Source organism: Leptinotarsa decemlineata, unplaced genomic scaffold, assembly GCF_025532065.1.
Source record: "Leptinotarsa decemlineata unplaced genomic scaffold, Ldec_3_MD MMD2_tig00001064_RagTag_RagTag, whole genome shotgun sequence".
NCBI lineage: Eukaryota > Metazoa > Arthropoda > Insecta > Coleoptera > Chrysomelidae > Leptinotarsa > Leptinotarsa decemlineata.
Genome location: NW_027412558.1, coordinates 874,270 through 899,034, shown reverse-complemented (window position 1 = coordinate 899,034; position 24,765 = coordinate 874,270). Strand labels below are relative to the sequence as shown.

Below are 24,765 nucleotides of genomic sequence, written 5' to 3'. Positions count from 1 at the left end.
ACTCTGAATGTAGTCTGAAGGGTTGGAAAACGAGGCAGTTCCGCTGTTTAGCGATATTATAAATATCCTGGATTCGAGAAGTGTACTTTAAACTGAAGCAACTCAGTTTTTTTCCCCAAAACTGGTCGGCAATAAAGACGATATTTAGAGGTCCAAAAGGATTCCAAACCAGACAAAACATTCGCGATGGTTGGACAACCAAAGTTCCTTGGAAAATACCAAAGGCTGTACTTGTCTGTAGCTTAATGGAAACCGGCAGATCTACAGAAAATGATCCCATTTGTAGTATTGGTTCCAGAATTCAAATAGTTACAATAACTCACCTCTTCTGAGGGAAAGACCTCCACTAAAATAATGCGCTACACAAATATGGTCACTGACGCGACACACTTTCGTTTCTGAACTGTCACTCAAAATCATCTGAGGTTGACATGCTTCTAACCAGAACTTTACTAACAGCCTCAAAATTGAAACTTCTTCACGGATTTCACTGACCCGCAGTATACGAAATAAAATGTTGATTTTTCCACTCCTGAAACTTGATTACATAGGATGAGATATTTCTGATCCGCTCTTCTCCAAGAAGGAAAAAAACCAATGAAAATCATGTGTGATTGAAACAAAATTTGAATACTTTGATCTCATTTTTTCAGTAAGCAGAAACAATGAAACACTTTCGATTTTTGCTTTAACGGTGTTCATTATTTCATCCAGCCGTGGATGTCTTACATTCCAACTTTTATTTTCTCTTTCAAAAATCACAATGTCCTAATTTGGGACGATTTACGAAGAGTGTTTTTTAATTTCGTCACTTCTGAGAATGAAGAGAAATAACAAGAGACGAGGTTATGCGCTATTTTTGATAACCCTGAATTGGAGTCACTGTCACATCGTCAGTAAACATCATTATTAATAGTACACCATAAACTTGTAACTTGTGAGTGTGTACAAAAGTGAAATGAATCTTGTAATAATAAAAAGTTTCCTGTTCTGCGCTTTTCTGGGATCTATAGCATGTTCAGGCATAACTTTCAACAACACGCAGGTAAGTGTTCGTCTTACTGCTTTCTTTATTGCAATACAAAACTCTGTAAAATTCAAACTCCAAGAAAATATATGAGTGGTGATATACACTGATATTCACGAAAAGATTGAGTTCAATTGTTCTCTCTTCTAAATGTAACACGTCATAGTCGTGATTCAACCCATGCCCATCTGTCATACTCATCTCTTATGTTCTTCAATTCTCTGAGACAAGGTTCTACCTGTTAGGCCAATATAGAGTATTGGGCAAAACCACAAATCAACTCATAAAAATAATTTTTGGATTTACTAATAGTAAGTTAATTTAGAATATCCTACTCTATTACCGGATTAACATTGTTTTTGGTGGAATACTAGGAAATAAATTTTGGATATGAAACCATATAATTTGACGTATTTAGGAAGATTTATGTTTTCAATCCTATTCACTGATTGATATGTATTAATTGTACTAAATCGCGGTGTAACTTTCTGTACTCAAATATTATTGATGAATTCTTATGGAAATGTAGAGTTTCCAAAAAATCGAACGAGTACTTCAAAACCTAGACGAATATATTCGAATGTCTGCATGAACTGAACTGGTGGAAACAAACTAATAACAGCAATAAAAGCAGAATCAAAATGAAAAGTGTTTCGGTAGAATAAAAACAATGTTTATCATGGGAAAAACAACATCATCAGCAATTTCTGTTATGATTTGATTTCCCAATAACTTTCGTATCTCCACAATTTGTTTATTCGACGATAAGACACTCCTTGCGACTGACCACTGACAGAAGTGATATACAGGGTATTTATTAAACATGCAGCATAAATTATGGGACTATTCCTTGGACTATTCTAAGGATATTTTGTCCTTTGATTATTTTTGATAGGGCTCTTTGTTTCGAATATACGACAATAACAACGAAGAATTTCGACAATAACAATTTTGGTAACTTTAAAATTATTAACGTAGCCAAAATGAAAGTATAGCGTACTGCACTGGACCTATGAATTAATAAAAAATCTAACAATTCCGTTGGTACCCGTATCAACAACACTCCGATTACTACAAACGGCTGCAGACATTCAATGTATTTATTTATTTATTCATTCATTCATTTATTCAACGGGTAACCCCCAATTTTCATACAATATATCAACCTTAGAAAGTTAACTATTTTAGTATCTATATATCTAATAAATCAACCTACATACAGAAAATTAAAATAAAATTGTGATAAAAGAATCAAAATTGGTCCCATTGTCCAGAATTCTGGACAAAAGAGAATGTTTTCCATAATTACACCTATGAAAGTGGAGACTGAAAGTTTGGTTGTTACGTGTTCTTCTCATTCTCACTGAGACTCCACTGAATCTAATAATTTCAATCTAGTTAGGGCTAAATAAGCTCCTTATTACTTTAAATAACTGTAGCAAATTTCAACAAAATCAGTAAAAGGATATTCATGATATTTCATAAATACCGTTTGTTCTTTAACTTCAATGCCCTGTATCTTAGAAACGAAGAAACTCCGACTCCGGACATTTGTTCATGGGAAATTTTTTTCCTAAAACGACCTAACAAATCTCCCTCACCGTAGTTACGAAACATTCCATCTACTTTTCGTGATTTCTATGTCTCCAGTAGAAGTTTAAATCTTCACATATTCTTCAACACACAGGTAACTTTGCTGAGACACAATTCCACAGTAGCTTCCACCAAAATTTCATCAGAGAACCTTCTAGCCGCCATCGAGGTAAGCCCCGCTGAATTCGACGAGGTCAAAATCACCGGACATGTAGGAACAAACGAGTTCGACATAAAGCATCTTCACGGAGAAGTGGGAACCATGCGGATACTTCGCGCGAGCTCCATGACGAATCTGCATTTGAAATCAATGGAGATCAGCTCCACAGATCTGGAACACATCGAACAGGGAGCTTTCAGAAACGTAACTCGCTTGAAGAAATTGGTGATACGTTCAACCTTGTTGAAGGAGGTGATACCCGGAGTTTTCAATGACGTCCCTGTTTTGAACCTCGTGCTCGAATCCAACGAGATAGAGAGGGTAGCACCGGGATCTTTCGGGAACATGTTCAAATTGCTGATACTGCGGCTGAACTCGAATAGAATATTAGAGTTGAAGAAAGGTCTTCTTGAAAACTTGCAGCAGCTGAGATTGGTCGATTTGTCCAGGAATCGCATAGAAAGCATTGAAAACGGGGCTTTTAGAAATCTTCCAAAGTTGGAAACACTCCACTTGGAAAGAAATAGGATTAGCTTGGTTGGAGACAAGTTTTTGGGTAAGTTTCTTCTGTATAATATGAGCATAATCGATCACAGATCACACAGATCTGAAATACAGTAATTGTCAAGGATATTATATAACTGTTCCATTGTAATTTCTCATATGTTCACCTGAACAACCCATCTGAAAGGTTGTAGTTTCAAAAAAGTTGAGGAACCTTCGTAGGTAGTCGTTCACACCACTAATTGCCTAGTACCAAATTCTTGTGATTGTGTACAATTTAGAAGAGGCTACTTCTGCAAGTTCATAATTTAGATTGGTCATTGAAGAGAGAACATTGACTCCAACAACTAAAAAAATATGAAGGGATTCACGTCACTCATACACTTAACGCCAGAAACAAAGTCACGATATTTCACGTGTTTCATATCTTCATTGTGAAAATTTTGGGGTTTATCTATCTAAATTGAGCATGAACTGCTTGCTTCCTGTGATCCAAGGCCACTAAATCCAAGAAACTTATGGGTTTAACCACCACTGAGGAAAGCTAATACATCATGTCTGGAATCAGTCCCCATATCTTCCCAAAAGTACATTTGGCTAGCATCAGAGGCTGGATCTGATTTGCGAACAGCTAGTTCATGTTCATAGGCTCTGTTGGTCTGGCCGATGTAAGTTCTTGGTCAGTTAGAACATGGTATTTCGTATATATGACTCAGTCATGGGACAGCAAGCCATGATGGTTAAACTTCTGAAGAAGCTAGCCACTCACGCCAGCGAAACGTCAGGAAGAACTTCCAAAAATCCACGGCTTTCAAACTCGAAAAACAGTGACACTGAGTGGACTCTATGGATGTAGGGAAGAAAAGCTCAATTGGTTAGTCTGTAACTTGTGGAGTGGGGTTTGTGTTTGTTGTAGTTGGATGAATCTTTGTATTTGGGAGGTGACGTTAGATTAGGTCTAAAGTGATTGGGTCTATTCGATCCTCTACCGCAACCCGCAACCACAAGTGATTCTGTCATTCCCGTATCCAGCGGGGCTCCGTGGAAGCAGGAATCCGATGGCAGGTTTGCTCAACCCCCACATCTCAAGCCAATGCACTGGCCAAAAACAATATTCACAGTGGTTCAGGCAGTGAAAGATGAATTAAGACATCCTACCCGCTTTGTATTTGGGAGACGGGATAGTCGTTTTGGTGAAGGGCGGCTTTAGGTTCTTATAGTTCCCTGGATCTGTTGTGGTTGACGGTGAGTCCTATAGAACGATGTATGAGGGAATTCAAAACAGAATTCAGTTGGGCAGGATGATGATGGGATTTAGCATTGAGGTAGCGGTTATTATTGGTAGGTTTTCGGTAGACCATGTGTGAGAAGGAGTTGTTGGACTTTGTGAGGAGGACGTCCAGGAATGGGAGTAAGTTATTATTTTCAACTTCCACCGTGAACTTTAGGTCGGGATGTGAGGAGTTGATGTGGTTCAGGAATGCAGGAAGATCTTCGGATCTATGGAGCCATATAACGAAGACGTCATCCACGTATCGGAGCCAACACGTGGGTGTCAATCTCTGGTTTCGAAGTCCTCCATGTAGAGGTTTGCAAGGACTGGAGAGAGAGGAGAACCTATTGGGGCGCCTTTGACTGGACATGCATGTCTAATACTAATGAAACTAATCCTCTCGAACATCAGGGTTGTCCAAAACGCTAGGAAAGATTTGGTAACCGAAAAAATCTTCAAAACATCACGCAAAGATTACAAAAAGTCTATACAACTGGCAAAACGAGAATCGTATGAAAGTTTTTTGGCATGTTCTCCAAATATCAATAGAGATACTTGGAGGATCATCAATTACGAATGTAATAGGAGATCTCAAGGTCTCCTCCGCATTCGAACAACGACTTCAATGATTATTTTGTTGACATTATTTTGAAGTGTTGTTTTTTAATATAGGGAAACTAATTTGAAAGATATTAATGTGTTAAAACAACGATAAAAATAAAATAAATACAACAATAAAAATTAATTGGCGCTCCGGGGCGACTTCATTGATTCCATTGTAGATTATCTCATTTCATCTTTTCCTGACGTAAATTATGAAGCGACAGATTTCTTGAAAACACCAATTAACTCCTTCGTATTGTTCCCCACGACCCCGAGGGAAGTAATGGAAAGTATCCAGTCCCTCAAGAACTCCAATTGTTCGGACTTTTTTGAGCTTAACAGTGGGATCATCGAAAGTATTGCCAATATGATTGCCTACCCATTATCCCTATTAATAAATGAATGTTTTTCTCATGGGGGTTTTCCTGCAATATTAAAAAAATCTGTAGTCCTACCTCTTTTTAAAAAAGGAGACCCTCATATCATTAACAACTTCTTCATTGACAACCTATTTTAATAATACCTATACTTGGAAAAGTTATCGAGGTAATTGTCAAAAGCAGATTAATATCATACTTAGAAGCTAATTCTCTTTTCTGCCCTGGACAATTTGCGTATAGAAAGGGTGAGTCCACAATCGATGCTCTTTTGAATATCATATCCAGTATAGTGATAGGTTTTGAGGAGGGCACACATTCATTCATAACGTTGTGCGATCTATCGAAGGCATTTGATTGTGTTTCGCATACTATTCTGCTTGAGAAACTTTCCTATTATGGTATCCGTGGACTGTCCCTTAAATTTTTTGAATCCTATTTGCACGATAGATTACAGTGTGTATCATTTGTGTTTTGACTTGCTACAAATATTTGTTCAAATGTATCACGTAGCCAATAAACTATTCTATTCTATTTTATTCTATTCCAAGAGCACATCTCTCAGGGTGTAAGCTACTATCACTTTTATGTGAACTAATTCTGTCTTTAAGTAGTCTTGACGTTTGACCAATATATTTACTACCACAATTTAAACATGGAATGAAATAGATTAATTGAGATTGACAGTTAATAGGAGTTCTATCTTTGAGTTTCGAAAATACTTCATTAATGGTTAATATGGGGTAGACTCATATAAATGTTTTCTCAATGACTATACAGGCTGATTCACGGTGGATGGCACATTAGACGTTTCTGGTGAACCAGACAACGGATCACTTTGAAAATTTAATGGAGGGCATATTCGGACATTCTCTAGCCAACTAAAATATTTTCGACAATGCGGTGTTGCCGCTTCTATTAGAAAGCAGTAGCAACTTTGATTTTTCAAATGGAACACTCTGTATATAATATTATTTTTGGAATCTCCAACAATTGCCCGACAACTTTTCTTGATATTTCCCTATACCTATCTGTTACCGTTTTCGAAATAAAAATTAATTTCAATTTTTTTCTTCGAAAATCATGACTTCAAAAAATGCCGATATCTTTTAGTTAAGAAGTACTATGATATCGAAATTTGGTTTGGAGTTAAGTGTAACTTGGACACTTCCCACACGTCAGCCTAATCTCCGTTACTTCAATACAGGGTGGTAAAAAAATACAGTTTTTTCGTTTGCTTGAAAAAGTTGCTGAAATTTGATTATTTTAAATGGAACACCCTGTATATTATTGAAAATTCGGAAAGTTGCTGAAATTTGCTTTCTTTCTATGTATATCATACCTATACCTAACTAGTCAAGTTTCGGACTTATGAACATTTATTTGTGAAAATGTCCCTTCAGAATGGTATTTCCATTCGGTATTTGGTAAGCAGGCCATGATTACTATTTGACAGTAGCGTTGTGACATTCTCCTAATAATATCGACATTTTCGTCACTTCAGAAGTTGCAAATATCTTCAAAACGATGGAACAAAATTATTCAAACGAAGTTCTTATGAATTTGTTTATTATTTTTGGACAGTGTGACAAAGTTATCAGCAGAACATGTAGAAAGTTCAATGAAATGTATCCGAATCTACTACAGCTTTTTACATGTTCTGCTGATAATTTTGTTACACTGTCCAAAAATAATAAACAAATTCATAAGAACTTCGTTTGAATAGTTTTGTTCCATCGTTTTGAAGGTATTTGCAACTTCTGAAGTGACGAAAATTTCGATATTATTAGGAGAATGTCACAACGCTACTGTCAAATAGTAATCAACCAAATACCGAATGGAAATACCATTCTGAAGGGACATTTTCACAAATAAATGTTCATAAGTCCGAAACTTGACTAGTTAGGTATAGGTATGATATACATAGAAAGAAAGCAAATTTCAGCAGCTTTCCGAATTTTCAATAATATACAGGGTGTTCCATTTAAAATATTCAAATTTCAGCAACTTTTTCAAGCAAACGAAAAAACTGTATTTTTTTACCACCCTGTATTGAAATAACGGAGATTAGGCTGACGTGTGGGAAGTGTCCAAGTATCACCTAACTCCAAACCAAATTTCGATATCATAGTACTTCTTAACTAAAAGATATCGGCATTTTTAGAAGTCATGATTTTCGAAGAAAAAAATTGAAATTAATTTTTATTTCGAAAACGGAGTGTTCCATTTGAAAAATCAAAGTTGCTACTGCTTTCTAATAGAAGCGGCAACACCGCATTGTCGAAAATATTTTAGTTGGCTAGAGAATGTCCGAATATGCCCTCCATTAAATTTTCAAAGTGATCCGTTGTCTGGTTCACCAGAAACGTCTAATGTGCCATCCACCGTGAATCAGCCTGTATATTATAAAACTAGAATGGTTTTTCTAATATTTTTTTTAGAAAATCTTCCCAATTTGAAAGAAGTCCACTTGTATTATAATGAACTGAAAGTAATCAATCCAGATTGGTTTGTGGGATCTAATAATATAAAAGCCCTGCTACTTGGCCACAATGAAGTTCAAGAAATCAAAAAAGGATTCTTGGGTGGTTTTCCCAAGCTAGCAGTTTTGGACTTGGCCTTCAATGACCTAACAATCATCCACGAAGATACCTTCTCACAGTCGCATGTCCAAGGTGAGTAAATTTTCTTACTTGTTATCGTTCAGTTCTCATCGGTTTATTGCAAATCGATCTTTCATTTGTTTTCTTCGGAAAACAGATATCAATTGAGATATTTCGACATGTTGTGACCTTGGTTAACATGCACAAACAATTATGGTTTACCTCAGAATCGAAAAACATTTCTGTGAAAAGAACCGAAAAATATTTATGGCAAGTGTGTAGTAAATATCTCAAGATGGAGAAATTTAGAATTACTCAGATAAGTTCGAACTAGCAATCCAAAACTCGTGGAAAATTTTGTTGTAACTTTCTGATTGTTTATGCCAGTCTTTGAATTGATCAAAACATTTTCAATAGATTGTTTCAATTCACAGAAACGAGATGTTTTGAACAGATCAATAGATGAGTTCTTCAGATCAATTAACTGATGAAATTGAAACCAGGCTTATTACCAAGAAATGATTCAATTGGAAAAAATATCAATAAGGTTTTTTATATTTTTGGAAAATAAAAGTTTTGGCTTTCTACTCCTCCATCAATACAAAAATGTGGGAATCTTCTAAAGAGGGGAAGAAAGCAAATCTATTTAAAAAAATGAACCCTTTACAAAGATGTGTAGATCATGCAAAGAAGTATGGCCTGGAAAGCCATACTGCATCAGAACCGGAAGGTTTTTTTGACCCATCTGTGAACCAACAACTACCTGCTCTTAATATTTCCTTCTCCCGGAGGATCCAGCCCTCTCTACCCTGGAACAGTACTTTATAAGGCAGTTCGTAGTTGACAGTTTGAGTCATAAATTCAGAGGCTATTTCCAAAATGACCTCTGACTTAGGCCCGGGACTTTTCAGTCCATGTTTTGTTGGAAATATATTTTTCTCCAGAGAAAACTATGTTAGAATATAGTTGCATAATCGGTACTTTTGGATTTAGTAGCAAAAGATTTCCCTTTTTTTAACAGTGTTAGAAGAAACGAGGCTAGTATTTTCGAGGATTTTTTCCAAAAGTCAAAAATTTTTCTTTTAAAAAGTCCCTTTTGTTTTTCAGAATTGATTATTTCGCACAACAAGCTGAAAATCATCCAGAAATCTGCATTTGGGAATCTCCCCGCTCTCTCCAAACTGAAGCTGAACCACAATTCCTTGAGTAGCCTGCCGAAAGGATTCCTGGTGAACGTCCCAACGAATGTATCTGTAGATTTACGAAAAAATCCCATGGACTCTGTAGCTGATATAGCTGAATTTATAGTATTGAATTGATTGAATCAATCATATTTTAAGTGTTTGCACATATTTAATTTTTAAGGCTTTTGTAATATATTATATTTTATGTTGGACGACATTGATTTATTTTTCCTTAAGATGAGCATTGGGTTAGCACTGCTCCAAAACAGCAGAATTGCAACACCAAGATGGCATCATCAGGAGATGAGCTAGTCTCTAATCTAGTTTACTAGACTCTAGTCTCCTGTTTGAAATCAGTTTGTGAGAGTAGAAGTAAAACAAAAATATACATCATCATCGCCACAGTCTTGGCTGTTTCGGCAGCGTTGCAGTTCGCCAAATGAAAGAGTTCTTGAACAGTGAAGTTCGAGGTGTACTGAGTTGAACCTCAAAACAATGAGCAGCCACAGTCCGGCGCGTATAACTGATATGTACCGCTCTTGGTGGACTCAACTGTGCCAAGTCACTTGAACACTTTCCGTGAAAGTATCTATAGAAGAGAGACAAATCTCCAACTTTCTTCGATGTTCCAGACTTTCAAGCTTGCAAGTGATGTTCGCATCTCCAATCAGGCGGACGGATATTTTCAAACCTTCTCAGATCAGACCTTCAAAGAATGTCTGATCTGAGATTTATAAAGCATCAGAAGTTGCTGAGGTAATCCGGTCAATCTAGACATTGGAAGCTACATAAATTTACAACAAGCTGCAAACGCGTGTAATTGTTCAAAACATAGTTAAAAATGAGATTTCGAAATTCCGGATGATTGCGATGCCTGGAAAAAAAATTATTCGAGGTCAAAGGTCAAAAATCTTGAAAAAAATTGGTTTTTCGCGATTTTCAGGAAAACGGTAAGTTTTATCGTAAAATGACTTCAGATAAAAACTGTAGATCATAAAATTCTCTACAAAAAATGTATCAATACTTTATTTCTTAGAGCTCCCGTTTCTGAGATACGACGAGTCAAAAAGTTGTAAACGTCATTATATGCACACGTTTCCACGCCATCTTAAATGTAAAAATGTATTCATCTGAGTCATATCCTACAAATACTTCTTCTCGTTGTTCTTCTTCTTGGTCTTCTTCTTCTTCTTGATCTTCTTCTTCTTCTTGATCTTCTTCTTCTTCTTGATGTTCATCCTGGGTGTAGGTAGACTGCGTCAAGAGTGATGTATCGCATGTTTCCTCGTTGGTATCAAATGAATCCTCCACTATTGGTGATTCAACATTAGAACATGACTGGCCTTGACAATGTGTACATGCCAGATAACACAACAGTCCAACTTTTTCACAACCACATTTAGCGCTGTATCCCTTTTTACAGTTGCAAAAAATTGTGTTCAGCAGTTTTTCCGGCGCAGGTGGGAGTAAAGTCTGAATCGGTTCTAATGCATTGTCGACCAACTTCCAACCCCAGTCTTTTGGGTCTAGCTGATAACCAAGCCACACTTGAACTTGGTAATATACCTGGAAAAGATGTTGATGAGCAGCAACTGAAGTTGGAGGAAGACAAGCTAATTGCACCTGTTTCTTATTTTTAGTGTTTTTTACGGAACATGCATATCGATACTTATCTAAGCAGGTGTTTATTTTCGGAGCTCTGTACATAGAAAGAAGAAAATGAATCCCGTTGGTGATAATTTCTTGTTGAGTCGAATTACTTTTTTTGAAAACTTCAGCACATTGAACTAAATCTTGTTTTTTAAACATTTTGAAGACTGTTGCTTTACCCCTCCTGTAAAATGCAGACGTCGTATCACAGCCAGTTATTGCGTGTAAAAATAGTACATGATTTTGACTCTTTGCAAAAGCAGATAAACTTTTTGACGAATATATTTCGGTTTGACTTTGAGCTTTTCCTGGCTGTAGAAAGAAAATAGTTTTTTTCAGGTGGAGTTCGAGCAGTAAGAAGTACGAGTTAGTCTACATCTTCACCAACAACAATAGTTGTATTCGTCAAATTAAATTGCTGTATAGCTGTTTCAATAATCACTACGTCGGCATCATTATTAGTCTGTTTAATCAATATATTTTCGCCAATAAACTTATCTTTCAACATTGAAATGAACCGAGATTTTTTGTGAGTATTTGCAAGAAATTTCTGTTGACTGGTAGGAACACTCATAAGTTCATCAAATAGGATATCGGAAGATGAAGATGTTGCTACAGTTCGACGACGTTATTCTGCAGCTTTAATATTTCCCGTGCAATCATCATAGCCATCAAATACGACCGTAATTCTGGCACCAAAATGTCTACGTACATAATGAACGTATTTATCTAAAATAATGCTAAATGTTTCTTCACTATCACGATGTAGTAAGTATCCACCGTCAATGATGTACGTCGTATTAGTATTGTTAATTTCAATATTGACGATGTATATACGTGGCATACTTATGCATATAATGACGATTACAACTTTGACTCGTCGAATCTCAGAAACGGTGGCTCTAAGAAAAAAAGTTTTGAAATATTTTTTGTAGAGAATTTTATGATCTACAATTTTTATTTGAAGTTATTTTACCATAAAATTTACCGTTTTCCTGAAAATCGCAAAAAACCAATTTTTTCGATATTTATGACCTTTGACGTCGAATAAATTTTTTTCCAGGTATCGCAATCATTCGGAATTTCAAAATCTTATTTTTAACTATGTTTTGAACAATTACACGCATTTGCAGCTTGTTGTAAATTTATGTACCTTCACTCTTATTTTTTAGTCTAATTTGACCGGACTAAGATCAAATAATTGGTGATTTTGATATCACTGATGTCACATTAAAACGGACAAAACTTCTGAAACCACCTAATTTAATGCCATAGCATATTCAACACTAAGTTTTTATCCCGAGGACGAGCTACAGAAGTGATAAGAGTTTTTAGGTTACAGAAAAGTGTGATTAGAATGATATTTGATATCCCATTTGGAGAGACATGTGGAAATATATCCCAAGACCACAATATCACGACACTTTCTGGCATATAATTTTATGGATCCTTTGGAATGGAATATTATTTATCAGCAAAAACTTTCACAAAAAGTTCTTCTTACATTATATGAATATCAATAATGATTATTTCATTGAGATTTGAATCCTTGATTTCAAAAACTCCTCAAAATTGACATATTAACATATTGTTGTGAAGTCTTATGTCTATAGCCACAGAGAGAAAGAGAGAGATACAGGAGAGAAAGAACAAGAGGAATTCAGTAATTATTTCTTGAAAACTTTACTGATGGTCGCTTGAGATCTAAAAACTTTGTCATATCCAAGAAAATGCTGATATGTCGGTCGCTTCATCTGTAATTTTCAATGTCACTGATTGCGAAACACATTGTTCCTTTTCGAATATAGATTACAACTCTAGCTAGTCTTTTTTTTTCAATACAAACAAAATATTCTGTCTAATACTGAGTTTTCCAACTTTGATTGACGTGGTGAAATATAAATTATCACTAGTATCGAGAAACTTGAAAACATCTAACAAATATTGAATTCTGATAATTCATTTCAGATGCAAAGCATTTCAAGTCATTCTTTTCTTTATCCAGGTCCGTAATGTTAGATTGTGATGGAAAAACAACGTTATCGAGAGTGAAAAAATCGAATCTGTTTTCATCAATGATTCACGATGGAAAATAAACTCCGTATCTTGTTTTTCAGTTGCCAGGAGAAAAACAAAAGTATGACTTTCATTTGGCATTCAGATAACCTCCACGTTAAGATCAAAGTAAGAAAGAAATTTTATCCAGTGAGGTGTTCATCCAAAAATACATCGATAATTTTCCCTAACAGTATTTGTTTGGGCTTCGTAGATTACAGGATTTTTATGTAATTTTTTTATTCAAGTTTCCACTCAGAGACGTAGCGAATAATGGGTAATAATAATAATAATAATTTTTTTTTGTATCAGACAATACAAAAATTATATTCGTCATAACACTACATTGAAAATCAAAATGAAATCCCTCATATAAACAAATTACTTCATATACAGGGTGTAACTAAATAAGTGTAAAACATTCAAGGAGGTGATTTCTCATCGAAAAAAAGATAGGATCTTTCACATAAAGAAATTTCATTGGAGCATCCCTTGTTAAGATACATCTCCTTAAAGGGGTACATAAAATTATGTATAACAATTTTTTTCACAAGCACTAAAGAAGTTACAATATTGAAATTAACCTGACGTTTTGTAACTACCAAAAAGACACTCAGCCAGAAATTTATTTGGTTCATCCCATGGTTGTAGGGGGTGGAAAACGCAACCCCTAAAATTCATTTCCAATGTTTTATTTATTAGCTTGTTTCATTCTTAAGAAAAAATGTCTCTTGGGTTTTGTGCCCAAAATAAACCAGTTCGCAGCAAAAAATTATTTTACGAACAACTACAGAGATACATCGTCATAAATGCGAAAATACGACACTAATCTATCTAGTAGGTCGCTATTAGCGATAGTGACAACTAAATTGGTTTGACGCTGCCAGTTTGTGAATTTTCGAAATTGAAATAATACTAATTGTATGTTGTTGTTCTGTTCCTAATTTGTTGCTTCAATAATTCACTTGTAATTAAAATGGCATACACAAATGAAGAAATAGCTACGTTTACGGTCTGTCGCAGGGTGTAATACACAGAATTCTTTTGGGTAAACTCTATCACTATGGTGTGAGGGGTACACCTCTGGATTGGATACGGTCATATCTTTGTGACAGATGGCAGTATGTCTCAATTGAAAAGGAGTCATCTGGGTACTTGAAAAACGACTTGGGTGTCCCACAAGGGTCAGTACTTGGCCCGTTTCTATTCATAATTTAATCAACGACATCGATAAGCTCCCTGTACCAGCATCCTCCACTATGTACGCAGATGACACCTCACTTATAATTTCCAATACCCGAGAAACTTCTATAACGGAAAATTGTGAGGAAACTTTATCCGCAGTTAATAATTGGTTCTCGGCAAATCGTCTTTTTCTGAATATTGATGAAACAGAATGCCTTAGATTTCATATCCCGCAAAGAACCTGTGAATATATCTCATTTGGTTTTCCTATGATCTCCACTAATACAAGAACGAAATTTCTGGGATTAAATGTTGATAATCATCTCAATTGGAAATCTCACTGTGAGCATTTTGTTTCCAAACTCCACACAGTTGCCTTTCAATTTAGGAATATAAAAGTTGTTGCAGCTCTATTATGCACAGGTAGAAAGTAGACTACGATATGGCTTGACCTTCTGGGCAATATCAACTTCATGTCTTGTGTTTTTATAGCACAACGACGTATTATACATTCAATGTTGGTTTGAGCTATCGAACCTCCTGCAGAAATGCATTCAAAGACCTGGAGATATTACCCTTACCCTCACTTTATATTTTAGAATTGTGTATATGTATATATGTATAAGTAAAAAGATACATTCCCCCAGATTGATTCTAAACATGGGTATAACACTAGACACAAATATAACTTTATGGTGCCTTTAATAAAATTTAGAATAACCCCAAACTTCATGGCTCCAGAAATATTTAATTCGATCCCGGAAAACATAAAAAATAGTAGCTCAATTTTCATTTTCAAACGAAATCTGAAAGATTTTCTAGTGCAAAATTGCTTTTACTCCATAGAACAGTTTTTAGAACATCACTTCTGAGAGAATTTTTTTTTCTCTCATCTAATTATGTACTTATTTGTGTAAGTACATATGTGGTAAGTACGTGGTAAGTACGTATTGTTGAAAATATTTCAATAGCATAACCTCAAATGTTAAACTACAAGTATCTTTGAAAGGCTTTGGACTCATTTATATTTATTTTTTCGAAAAATTCTACCGATGCCAGAAATTCTCTCAACATCAACAAGTCGATTCTAGGCACATTACTGTTTGCCTTTGTGAATCCTCGTTCTATGGCTCATGTTATTTCACTTTTAGTGAGGAAGTCGTGAGGAAAATGAGTAAAAACTAGCGTCGAATACTATTGTTATATTATACACGAAGTCATTTTCGTTTGTTTACTCTAACGTGACGTAATTCGCTCTGATTGGTGTTCAAGATATCATGGGGTAGTTTTGTTTGTTTTAGCCGTGGTCTACAAGTTTTTATGTCTGAGGTTTCGTCTACGACTGCTCTAGATATTAACAAAGGCGATGAAGCAATGGACGAAGTCTAGTTGATCTGTTTGGCCAAAACGGCAACTTCTTCCATGAACAGTCAAGCGCGTTTTAAAGCTTCTTTTCGTGGTGCCGATGGTGTACTCAATGGATCCCTGGGGGTCTTTTTCTGACCAGGGACTATTCTCTAACAGTCTTATGGGCTTGAAAATGGCCCTTACTCCATGTTTTTCGAGAATCCTTCCAGTGTGACCGTGGAGTGTTTCTACATGAGTCATAAGCTCGGTTGATTTCGGTTTCGTTATATCCTTATCCAGAAACGCTTCAGAAATGCTTCATATGACGCATTTCCTCTTGTAGCCCTAACGGTTCACAGGACCTCTCAACCAAAGTCTTAACAACCCCTCTTCTCTGTCGCGGAAGATGATCGGTCCGTTTGGGTTGGTTTCCTGTATACTTCATTGCATATTCACTTGGAAATGGGTAAAAAATCAATCATTATCAATGACATTGATGATTGAAATAACCACTTTTGTTATATGAATAATCCCTCGGTACCGCTCTGAACTCGATTCATCTCAATCCGTGCCAGCAAATATACAAAGGTCAACAAACAAACAAAAATCAGCAATCAACCAATACCTGCTATAAATACACCTCGAAGAAATCGAAACTGCATCAGAAGAAGTAACAGCTCCAAAGTGCTACAATGGGTGTTCATCTGAAAAACTGCATTTTCGTGCTAGGCGCATTCTTAGTAACCGCAACAGCCATGAACGTCAAAGTGATGTTGAAAGATGGCTGGGACGAGAAAGTCATTGAAAACATCTCAGGGGACAGACTGGCGAAGGCTTTGAAAGATGAAGACCTCTCCAAGTACGACATGATGGTCCTAAGCGGAGACATGCGGGAACTGACAGAAGACTTCCTCAACGATTTGGACTTCTCCACTCTCGAAATCCGTGACTCCAACTTGGCCACCATCCAGCCTGGAGCATTCGATGACATGAAGAACCTGAGGAGGCTCATCATCTCCGACACCGAATTGAAAGAAATCAGGAAAGGGGTATTCAATCACCTGAAAATCGAGTCGCTGGATTTAAAGAACAACAAAATCGAGAGGATCGAGTCTGAAGCCTTCAACGGCATGATGATGCTCACCAGTATGTCTATGGACAACAACGAGATGATGAGAATGGAAAGGGGGATGTTCCGGAACATGCCGATGATGAGGGAGCTCGACATGGGCAGGAACAATATTCGGGAGGTTGAAAACGGCGCCCTTGATTTACCGAGATTAGAATACCTCAATATGGAACAGAATCAAATGAGAATGCTAAACCGGGAAATGATGGGTAAGTTACTCTCTGTTTGTGTGAAGTATTATTGAGTGGAAGTAGAAGAGAAGCATTATTATTCATCTGTGGGCTGCTTTTCCTCCTCTCACTTGAAAAGTTGATATTTCCTAGAAAAAAAATCGTTTTTGACGGATGTAATATGCAGCTTCGACTCCTATTAGCTTTTTGTAGTAAGTGTTGTAGTATTCACCTTCCTTCGACATATCTACATAGAAGAAATAGGTTTGTTTTGGTCACTTGGATACTAATAAATCCTACTCCTTTACATTCAGACTTTAACATTTGAGGGAGAAACAGGAAAAAAACAAAGAACTGAAGACAAACAAAACTCGGTAATTTCAAAAGCTAAGCTTCCAAATCGACCACCGAATGAGATTCAACCTCTGTAAAGCAATCGGATGTTCCATCAAAATACTTCAGTGGATCTTCTTTTAGTGGAAACGATTAGAAGATCAAGTGGCACCGTTCCAATTCAATTAAACTGACATTAATTGGTCATTACCTTCGTTTTCTGGATGATCTATGTTGATAATTCCCCGAGCCACCAAGGAAGCATCTTGGCTGCCCTGTCAGCTATATAACGTTACAGAATCAACTATAAAAATATCTGGCCGAAGTTGAGAGCCAGTTCACCTCTTTCATCAAAATCAGCAGGTTATATTTCATAAAGAACAGAATAAGAATATCCCAAAACAAGAAATATCAATGGAATCAAATCCGGTGGTTTCGGAGGCCATTCAATTGCTAACTCTGTCGTTCTCTCTATCCGGAAATCTCTCATTTAGTGACTGGCGGAGGTGGAGAACGCTGAAATTTAATTACTTTCAGCATCAATTCGGATTTCTAGTTCGGGATGTATTAGAGAATCGAAAGACTCCTCAAGCATGTTTGAATACAGAATGTCTGTTGAGCTTGTATCTGAAAAAAGAACTACAAAAATGGCATTTTCAAAAGTAATAGACTAAATTTTAGCATTTTATTACCGTTCTGTATTTCGCTGTGGATAAATACCTATGAGAGTTTTCGATACTCCAATAGCGATAATTTTGTTTATATAATTAGTGATAAAGTTACTTATATGAGTCAAGGCTTCACAAATCCATATTTCTTCATTGAAAGCAAACCCTCTCAGCTCTTGAATTATCTGCATTCTGAATTTTAGCATTTTCTGTGATTTTCCCACATTTTTATGTAAAATTTCCATCTATTTTCGCATTGTTCGTGAAGAACTGGTGGATTCTGCAACAAATATGCCCAAAACGCCAATTTCAAACTCATATATCAACATATAAGTTTGAAAATGTCTTTATACGACGAAACTGCAGTAAATTCAGTTACAAATAAAAGTGGTAAAAACCATAGGCAATTTAATTTCCCATTTATCATCTTTATTTAGTACTAGTGGACTATTTTTTATCTATTTATCTATTTATTTATTGCGCTTGATAAGGCCTTTGACATTTTGTGACATAAGGGTTTGCTGGCCAAACTTCAATGCTTTGGCAGCTTTGGCAGCATTAACGCTGGTGTTCCCCAGGGATCCATATTGTCTCCAACCGTCTTTTTATTGTATATCAACGACTCATTGAAACAAACAAAAATCCAATATATTGCTTTGCTGGCGACAGCATATTTGTTTCGTCATTCCAATTGGATTGCATATCTTAATGAGGATCTAGAAGTGATTTTGGATTGGGGTGGAAGTAACCAGTTCCAATTCCACGCTACAAAAACCCAAGCATCGGTTTTCTCCAGAAAGATGAATGTCTACGAACTGCCTATAATAAAGTCAGGACAGATAATTTTGCTTTCTGCTTCGATAACTTTGTTGGAGGTTGAAAGGGACACCAGTATGTTTTGGCACAATCATGTTGCTGGACTACATCCAAAAAATACCCATCTGCCTGATTGGAGACACGAACATCATCACTTGGTTAGATTCGTGACTCAGATACTGTCGCGTGTGACTGAGTTTTCGATATACATATGTTTCCCACTCAGTGTCGGTCCTCTTCATCAATACGACCAAGAATGTTGTGGGTTTTTCACCTTTTGTTAAAATGATGGAAGGTTTTACACTGTTGATGTGCTTCAGAAACGCTTATGGTTCTGTATTATCATGGTTCCATACTGTGGAGGCGTCGATAACGTATCTCAATTAGACTTGGGGCTTCTTATGGGCTTCTTCCGAAGACGAGGACCTGGAGGACGGAGAAGGATTTCAATTTTTAATCTGATTTATCCAATTCAAATTTGGAAAGACACATTTTTTAAATGGAATAATATCAAGCATTTTCTCCTTTTCTGGAAATGAGTAACACTATTGACACTATTGTTGTTTGTTGTCAACTTTGTTAGTGAGGGACCTCTGAAGAAGTCACTTGTTGAAGAGAATATTATATTGGGATCTTCAGCTACTGTAGTTCAAAATATCAGCTGGTATTGTTCGTGTTGTCAAGGCTGTACAAAAAAAATAGATGAGTGAACTGAAGGAGTCCAATTTGCATTAAAGATATTTAGTTTTCCACATTTTCCCTACAAGTTCATACTTTGTGTGGGGAAATCAAATGATGTTATAAAGAGTCACAAACTCATCTGCGATTCTCACAAATCCGGTGTGATTTTTTTCAGCTCATTTACCGAATTTGCAAGAGCTGATTTTAGACAGCAACGACATTGAGGAAATTCCAGATCTCTTTTTCGAAAGAGCAAGAAACCTGAGATCACTCTCAATGATGTTGAACAACATGAGAAAAATAGAGAAAGAAACCTTCAGGGGGCTTGAGAAGTTGGAAAAGCTGCAACTCAGCGGAAATGAAATCTCAGAAATCGAGGAAGGATTCTTGGAGAGCATGCCAAAGCTGGAAATGATGGATATGAGCCACAATGAGATGAGAGTTATCAAAACTGGAACTTTCAAAGATTCGGATACATTGAGAAGTAAGTGACTTTGATATTCAGGATGTTCCTGAATGTCATAAGAATATTCAACGAGGTGATGCTATTAATGATTATGGAAAAAAGGTCCCTACAACGCTTCATTTATAATAAAATAAGAAAATAAAAGTTCAACACCCTGTGATATCATAACGAATCCTTCTAGTCTATAGATTTATAGAATCATCCATAGAACCTCTTGAATATCCACATGACATTCAGAAACACCTCGTATATGGTATCATTCTGGACCTTCCTGTGAAACAAATAGCAATAACGATCGAGTACTAACAATTTTTCGTTACAGGATTGAGCATGGTTGGCAACAAAATCACCACGATCGAAGAGGGTGCGTTTTCCAATATGAGAGCCATGACTGAGCTGAACATGTCCAGAAACGAACTCACGAAACTGGATAGACAAATGTTCAGGAATGTTCCGGAATCAATGCGGATTATTCTCGGACTTCAGTCCGAACAAGAAATGGAACTTCGCAATCTCAAAGAGTGATGCAAGATCGATAATTTGTATATTATTAAATAATGGACCACTAACAACTAACATGCCAAATAGAATAGATTAAAAAAATCCCAAGTTTTTTTTCTCACGGTTTCTCGATATTTTCTAAACATACCATTTTTTAATAAGATAATCTTCAGGTGAACTTCCGAACTCTCTATAAGAATATTTACAGTTGAGCCTCCGATAAATATTTGTTCTCCTGTTAGATAATAATAATAATAATAACTATATTACCGGTTTTCGGTACATGTACATATGGTGAATCAATAATTGTACTATATGATATATGCATATGAAGAATGAAAAAAATAGTTTGTCATACTTGAATGAAAAATTGAAGAATAAAGATGAAACATTTATATAAAAACGTAAATCACGGCACAAAATATGCAAATGTCACAATTTTAAAAGGAACAATTACATACAGTGCATTTCTTTAATAAGTCCCTTCCTTTTATTTTTTGCGCGGGTCAACTCAAAAAATTTAAATTTGGGATAGTGAAATTAATGCATGAATACTTTATTTTTGCCTTTGCTTGATCACTGCATTCAGTTCCTTGCAAACCCCATCAATATGCAAATCCCAATTCATAGATGCATCTAACATGGTACCTAGAAATGGGACATCGCTATTCCATCAGTATGACTAACTCCACCTGGAATGTTATTTTTTTCTGTTATAAAATTCCACTGAAACAGATTTAGATGTGGACCCAGTGATTGTCATCGTGCAGACATAGACATGTGACAATCGTCAACATGTTCTGAGAAATCATGAACAAATAGCACAAAAAGTAAAGGCCCCAGTGCTGATCCCAGAGGAACTCCTAATGTCGCATCATATTCCTTTATTGATCTGGTGAAACAGTGTCAAATAAAAAAATATACGTATCACAAGTAGCAAGTATATAAGAATATATGAACATCGGAAACGATGAACAGAAAACTCCACATAATAAGTAATCTCACGTAATCATAAATCAAAAATATGAGGGCAATGACATTTCCCGCCACATAGACGCCATCTATTAGATCGACAAAGAACTGAATCTTCAAATATCAAAGATAAAGAGGATCTCAATGGCGTCTCTGTGAGGGGAAAAGCCATCACCCAGTTGAATCCAGAAATGCATTTTTGAGCTTCAGCCTAGCACCACTGATGACAGGCCTATAAGGGGTGGAAACAGCGCTATCTGGTGTTGAATCATGAATGCATAGTGTTTGGGCGGTGGTTTACAAACAGCTCACATGTTTGATGAAATTGTTGTACCTCAGGAGATCATTTTTGGACCAAATTTCATTCACCACTCAGATAAATTAGCTTGACGGACACTTTATCAGATACTTTTTTGTTTATTCAAAGACTTAGTTACAGAAGAATGTTATAAAATTAAATAATAATAATAAACGTCTTTATTACTACAGTAAAAGGCGAAGTCCAATTTCCGCAGCTATGCAAATTGTTGCTAAATTGTTCTTCCACTTAACCTAAAAAGTTTCTGCATGGGTATTGAAGTAGCATATCATCAACATAAGTATATGAATACATGAATAAAGATCAGTGACTGGCGATGATACAAAACTAGGCAAACTATTATTGACCAGGAATCGCTCAATTTTTGAAAAAGGTATAATTTCAATTCTATTTTGAACTGAGGGGGTGGCAGTTTTTTAAACTGTTAACTGAAGGAGCGTTTGAATAACTGGGTTTTGAAAATGGGAGGTGTTAAAGAGCCTTTGAACCTGATGTTAATATTATGAACATCGAGAAAGAGAAAGATAAATTTGTGATAGAAGCAAGCAGCATATTTAGCCATCCTACTTCCTTGAGCTTGTGAGATATTCTGTGTCTTCTTCTTATTCCATATATAAGTCTCAAACAAGAATTCTGGACTTTCTGAATTTTTTGTTTATAGTAACTTGTCAAGTTCGGCTCATAAAAAGTATCTGCATAATTAATTAATTATTAGTTTTTCAAACCTCATATGAGAATCAAATAAAACGCCAAGGTTTGTGAAGTTTCTAGTTGAATAAAATGTCTACTATCAGAGTCTATGATTCGGCAGGCTTCTTTGACATCTTCTGGATAAAAACTGTGATAAAATTGAGTGTCGTCAGCGTAAAGATGTACATTACAGGTTTCAAGTGTCCATAGCAAGGTTGACGAGTAAATAGTAAAGAGCAATGGACCCAAAACTGATCCTTGTGGTACCAGCCTTCAGTTCCAGGTCATTGTACTCGACCCTTCACGGTGAGACATAATTTATGTTTTTTCAATTACATAAGATGATACAATAATTGAATTTCACATTGAACGATCAGTTTATAAAAGAATCAAATTCTGGTAAATTTTTAATGGTGTAAATGGACACAATCTGAATATTTGTCACACATGATATAAATAAACTGCGGAGGCATAAAAGATTTTGTACAATCTCTGAATTATGTGGTTGAAATAGGAATCTGGTCCAGCCATAGCATGTAAGTTTGGCCAGCAAACCCTCATGCCATACGGTCAAAGGCTTCAGAAATATTAATCGCAACTCTTGTGTAAATTAAGTTTGGGCTGTCATACAATCTTCTTAAACTGATAAGAAGTTATTTGTAACAGGGCTTCCCCGGAGTTCCCCAGGGCTCTAATTTGGGGCCCCTTCTGTTCGTTCTCTTCATAAATGACCTACCAACAGTATTAAATCATATTGAAGGTGCTTTGTTTGCTGATGATTTTAAATTTTATAAGATAATACAAACTGTTAGAGACTGTGTATTATTGCAGAAATATTTAAATAGCATTTTTAAATGTTTGTAAATGTAACATTGAAATACAGTTGTGTGTATTTTCTATAATGTTATTCAATTTGGTACTGAAGAGCCTTAAGGCAAGTGTCTTACGGCGAAACATCGATGTATACCAGTGAGGGTGACAGTGTTCCATGTAAGTGCAATTTGTTACCGTTCATTTAAAGTAGAACTCATGTGAATGATATCTGATTTTATATCATAACGAATGTTTGGAATACAAACTGAATAGAGAAAAGTATTTTCTGTATAATTCAGTGTTCATATAAGAGTATTTGTTTCGAAATAATTTTTTTTCGTGTAATTCAATGTTTATATGAAAGTAGCTGTTTCAGGAGGACTTTCTATCAGTTTGTGTCTGAAAGTTACTTCTTTGCATGATCTACACATCCATGTATAGAGTTACTTACTTTCAAATGATTACTTCCTTCCTTTCTTTGGAAGATTCCCACATCTTTTTTTTGTATCAAGATGGAGTAGCAGAAAGCCAAAAACTTTCTTTCCTGATTATAATGCGGTTAGAACTACCCATCTTAGACATGAATTCAAAATTCTATCTTTGGAAGATCGAAGGGTGCATGTTGATGTTTTTATTTAAAATTATTAATAATAAAACTTATTCACCAACGTTACTTTCTTCACTGCGATTTAATGTGTCTCCAAGGAGAATGCGCTGTTACATTTAATATAACTGTTTTACATAGAACTACTAGAGTTCCTTTTACCACGTGTCGACTAGCAAATTATTATAACACACTCATTGATCTGGATTGGTCAATAACTCAAAATATGCCATAGTCAAACAAATTATTAATTTATCATCATAATGCTAACTGATTACAATTACTACTGAAATGAATTTTCTTATTTGTTAAATTGAAACTAATATTGTAAAAATCATAGGGTTGAGTTCACTTTTACTTTTATTTTCACCTTTATTTTTATTTTTCATGTTTATGACTTGTAAATTGATATAAATTATTTGTAATGATCAAATCAAACATTATTCAGAGCACATGTTTGGCAGAAACATCTGGTATACAGACACTTTGACGAAATAAGAAATAAGAGGAATCTGGTTAATTTCCGAGTTAAAAATCCAAGCAGTTTTCATAAACTTCATCAACGTCGCAATACATATTCGTTAACAAAATACCTAATTCCACTGGACTACTCCCAAACTCGATTATCGCCATGAATGGACGCGATCTCACTAACCTTTGCATCTAAGCCTCACGTGCTTATACATAAACAAAAACCGGTTAACTCCGGAGGCTATCGAATCCAAAATATACACGAGATAAAATGATTTCCGAAGCATCAGTCAGATCATCGCCAGCGTACCAAAATGGCTCCAAAAATTCATCTCCTCTTCGTAGTGTTGTGTTTTTATGTGGGCGTAACCCATTCGAAAAAAGCCACCTTCAAAAACGTTGACGTCACGCTAACGTGCACCAAGCCGCTCTACAAGCACAACAACGAAGTCGTCAAGATAGCCAACTCCAACGATTTGATGGAGAACCTCAACGAGAGGGACCCCAGGACGTATGACACCATCACCATCTCCAACCAGTCTCTTCCTGTGATTTACGAAGGCTCTCTGTC

The 24,765-nt window shown here is 35.9% G+C and overlaps 2 protein-coding genes across 2 annotated transcripts in view; both read left to right on the top strand.

Annotated features, from left to right (window-relative positions):
• LOC141482374 (uncharacterized) overlaps positions 1 to 24,765 on the top strand; it is a 139,190-nt gene that overhangs the window by 40,016 nt on the left and 74,409 nt on the right. The gene's annotated exons all lie outside the window — the stretch shown is intronic.
• LOC111517232 (uncharacterized) lies at positions 904 to 21,769 on the top strand. The gene is made up of 7 exons (XM_074175774.1): positions 904 to 1,045; positions 2,715 to 3,336; positions 7,979 to 8,212; positions 9,248 to 9,456; positions 16,236 to 16,899; positions 19,534 to 19,842; positions 20,147 to 21,769. The coding sequence occupies exons 1-7, from the start codon at positions 959 to 961 to the stop codon at positions 20,347 to 20,349; spliced, it is 2,328 nt and encodes a 775-aa protein (XP_074031875.1). The 5' UTR covers positions 904 to 958; the 3' UTR covers positions 20,350 to 21,769.

Bases quoted from the DNA above. Each gene is read 5' to 3' on its own strand.
- LOC111517232 (XM_074175774.1), top strand. From the start codon at position 959: ATGAATCTTGTAATAATAAAAAGTTTCCTGTTCTGCGCTTTTCTGGGA. The intron at 3,337-7,978 runs GTAAGTTTCTTC...TATTTTTTTTAG, and splicing joins GGTTGGAGACAAGTTTTTGG to AAAATCTTCCCAATTTGAAA. The intron at 9,457-16,235 runs TGATTGAATCAA...CAGAAGAAGTAA, and splicing joins CTGAATTTATAGTATTGAAT to CAGCTCCAAAGTGCTACAAT.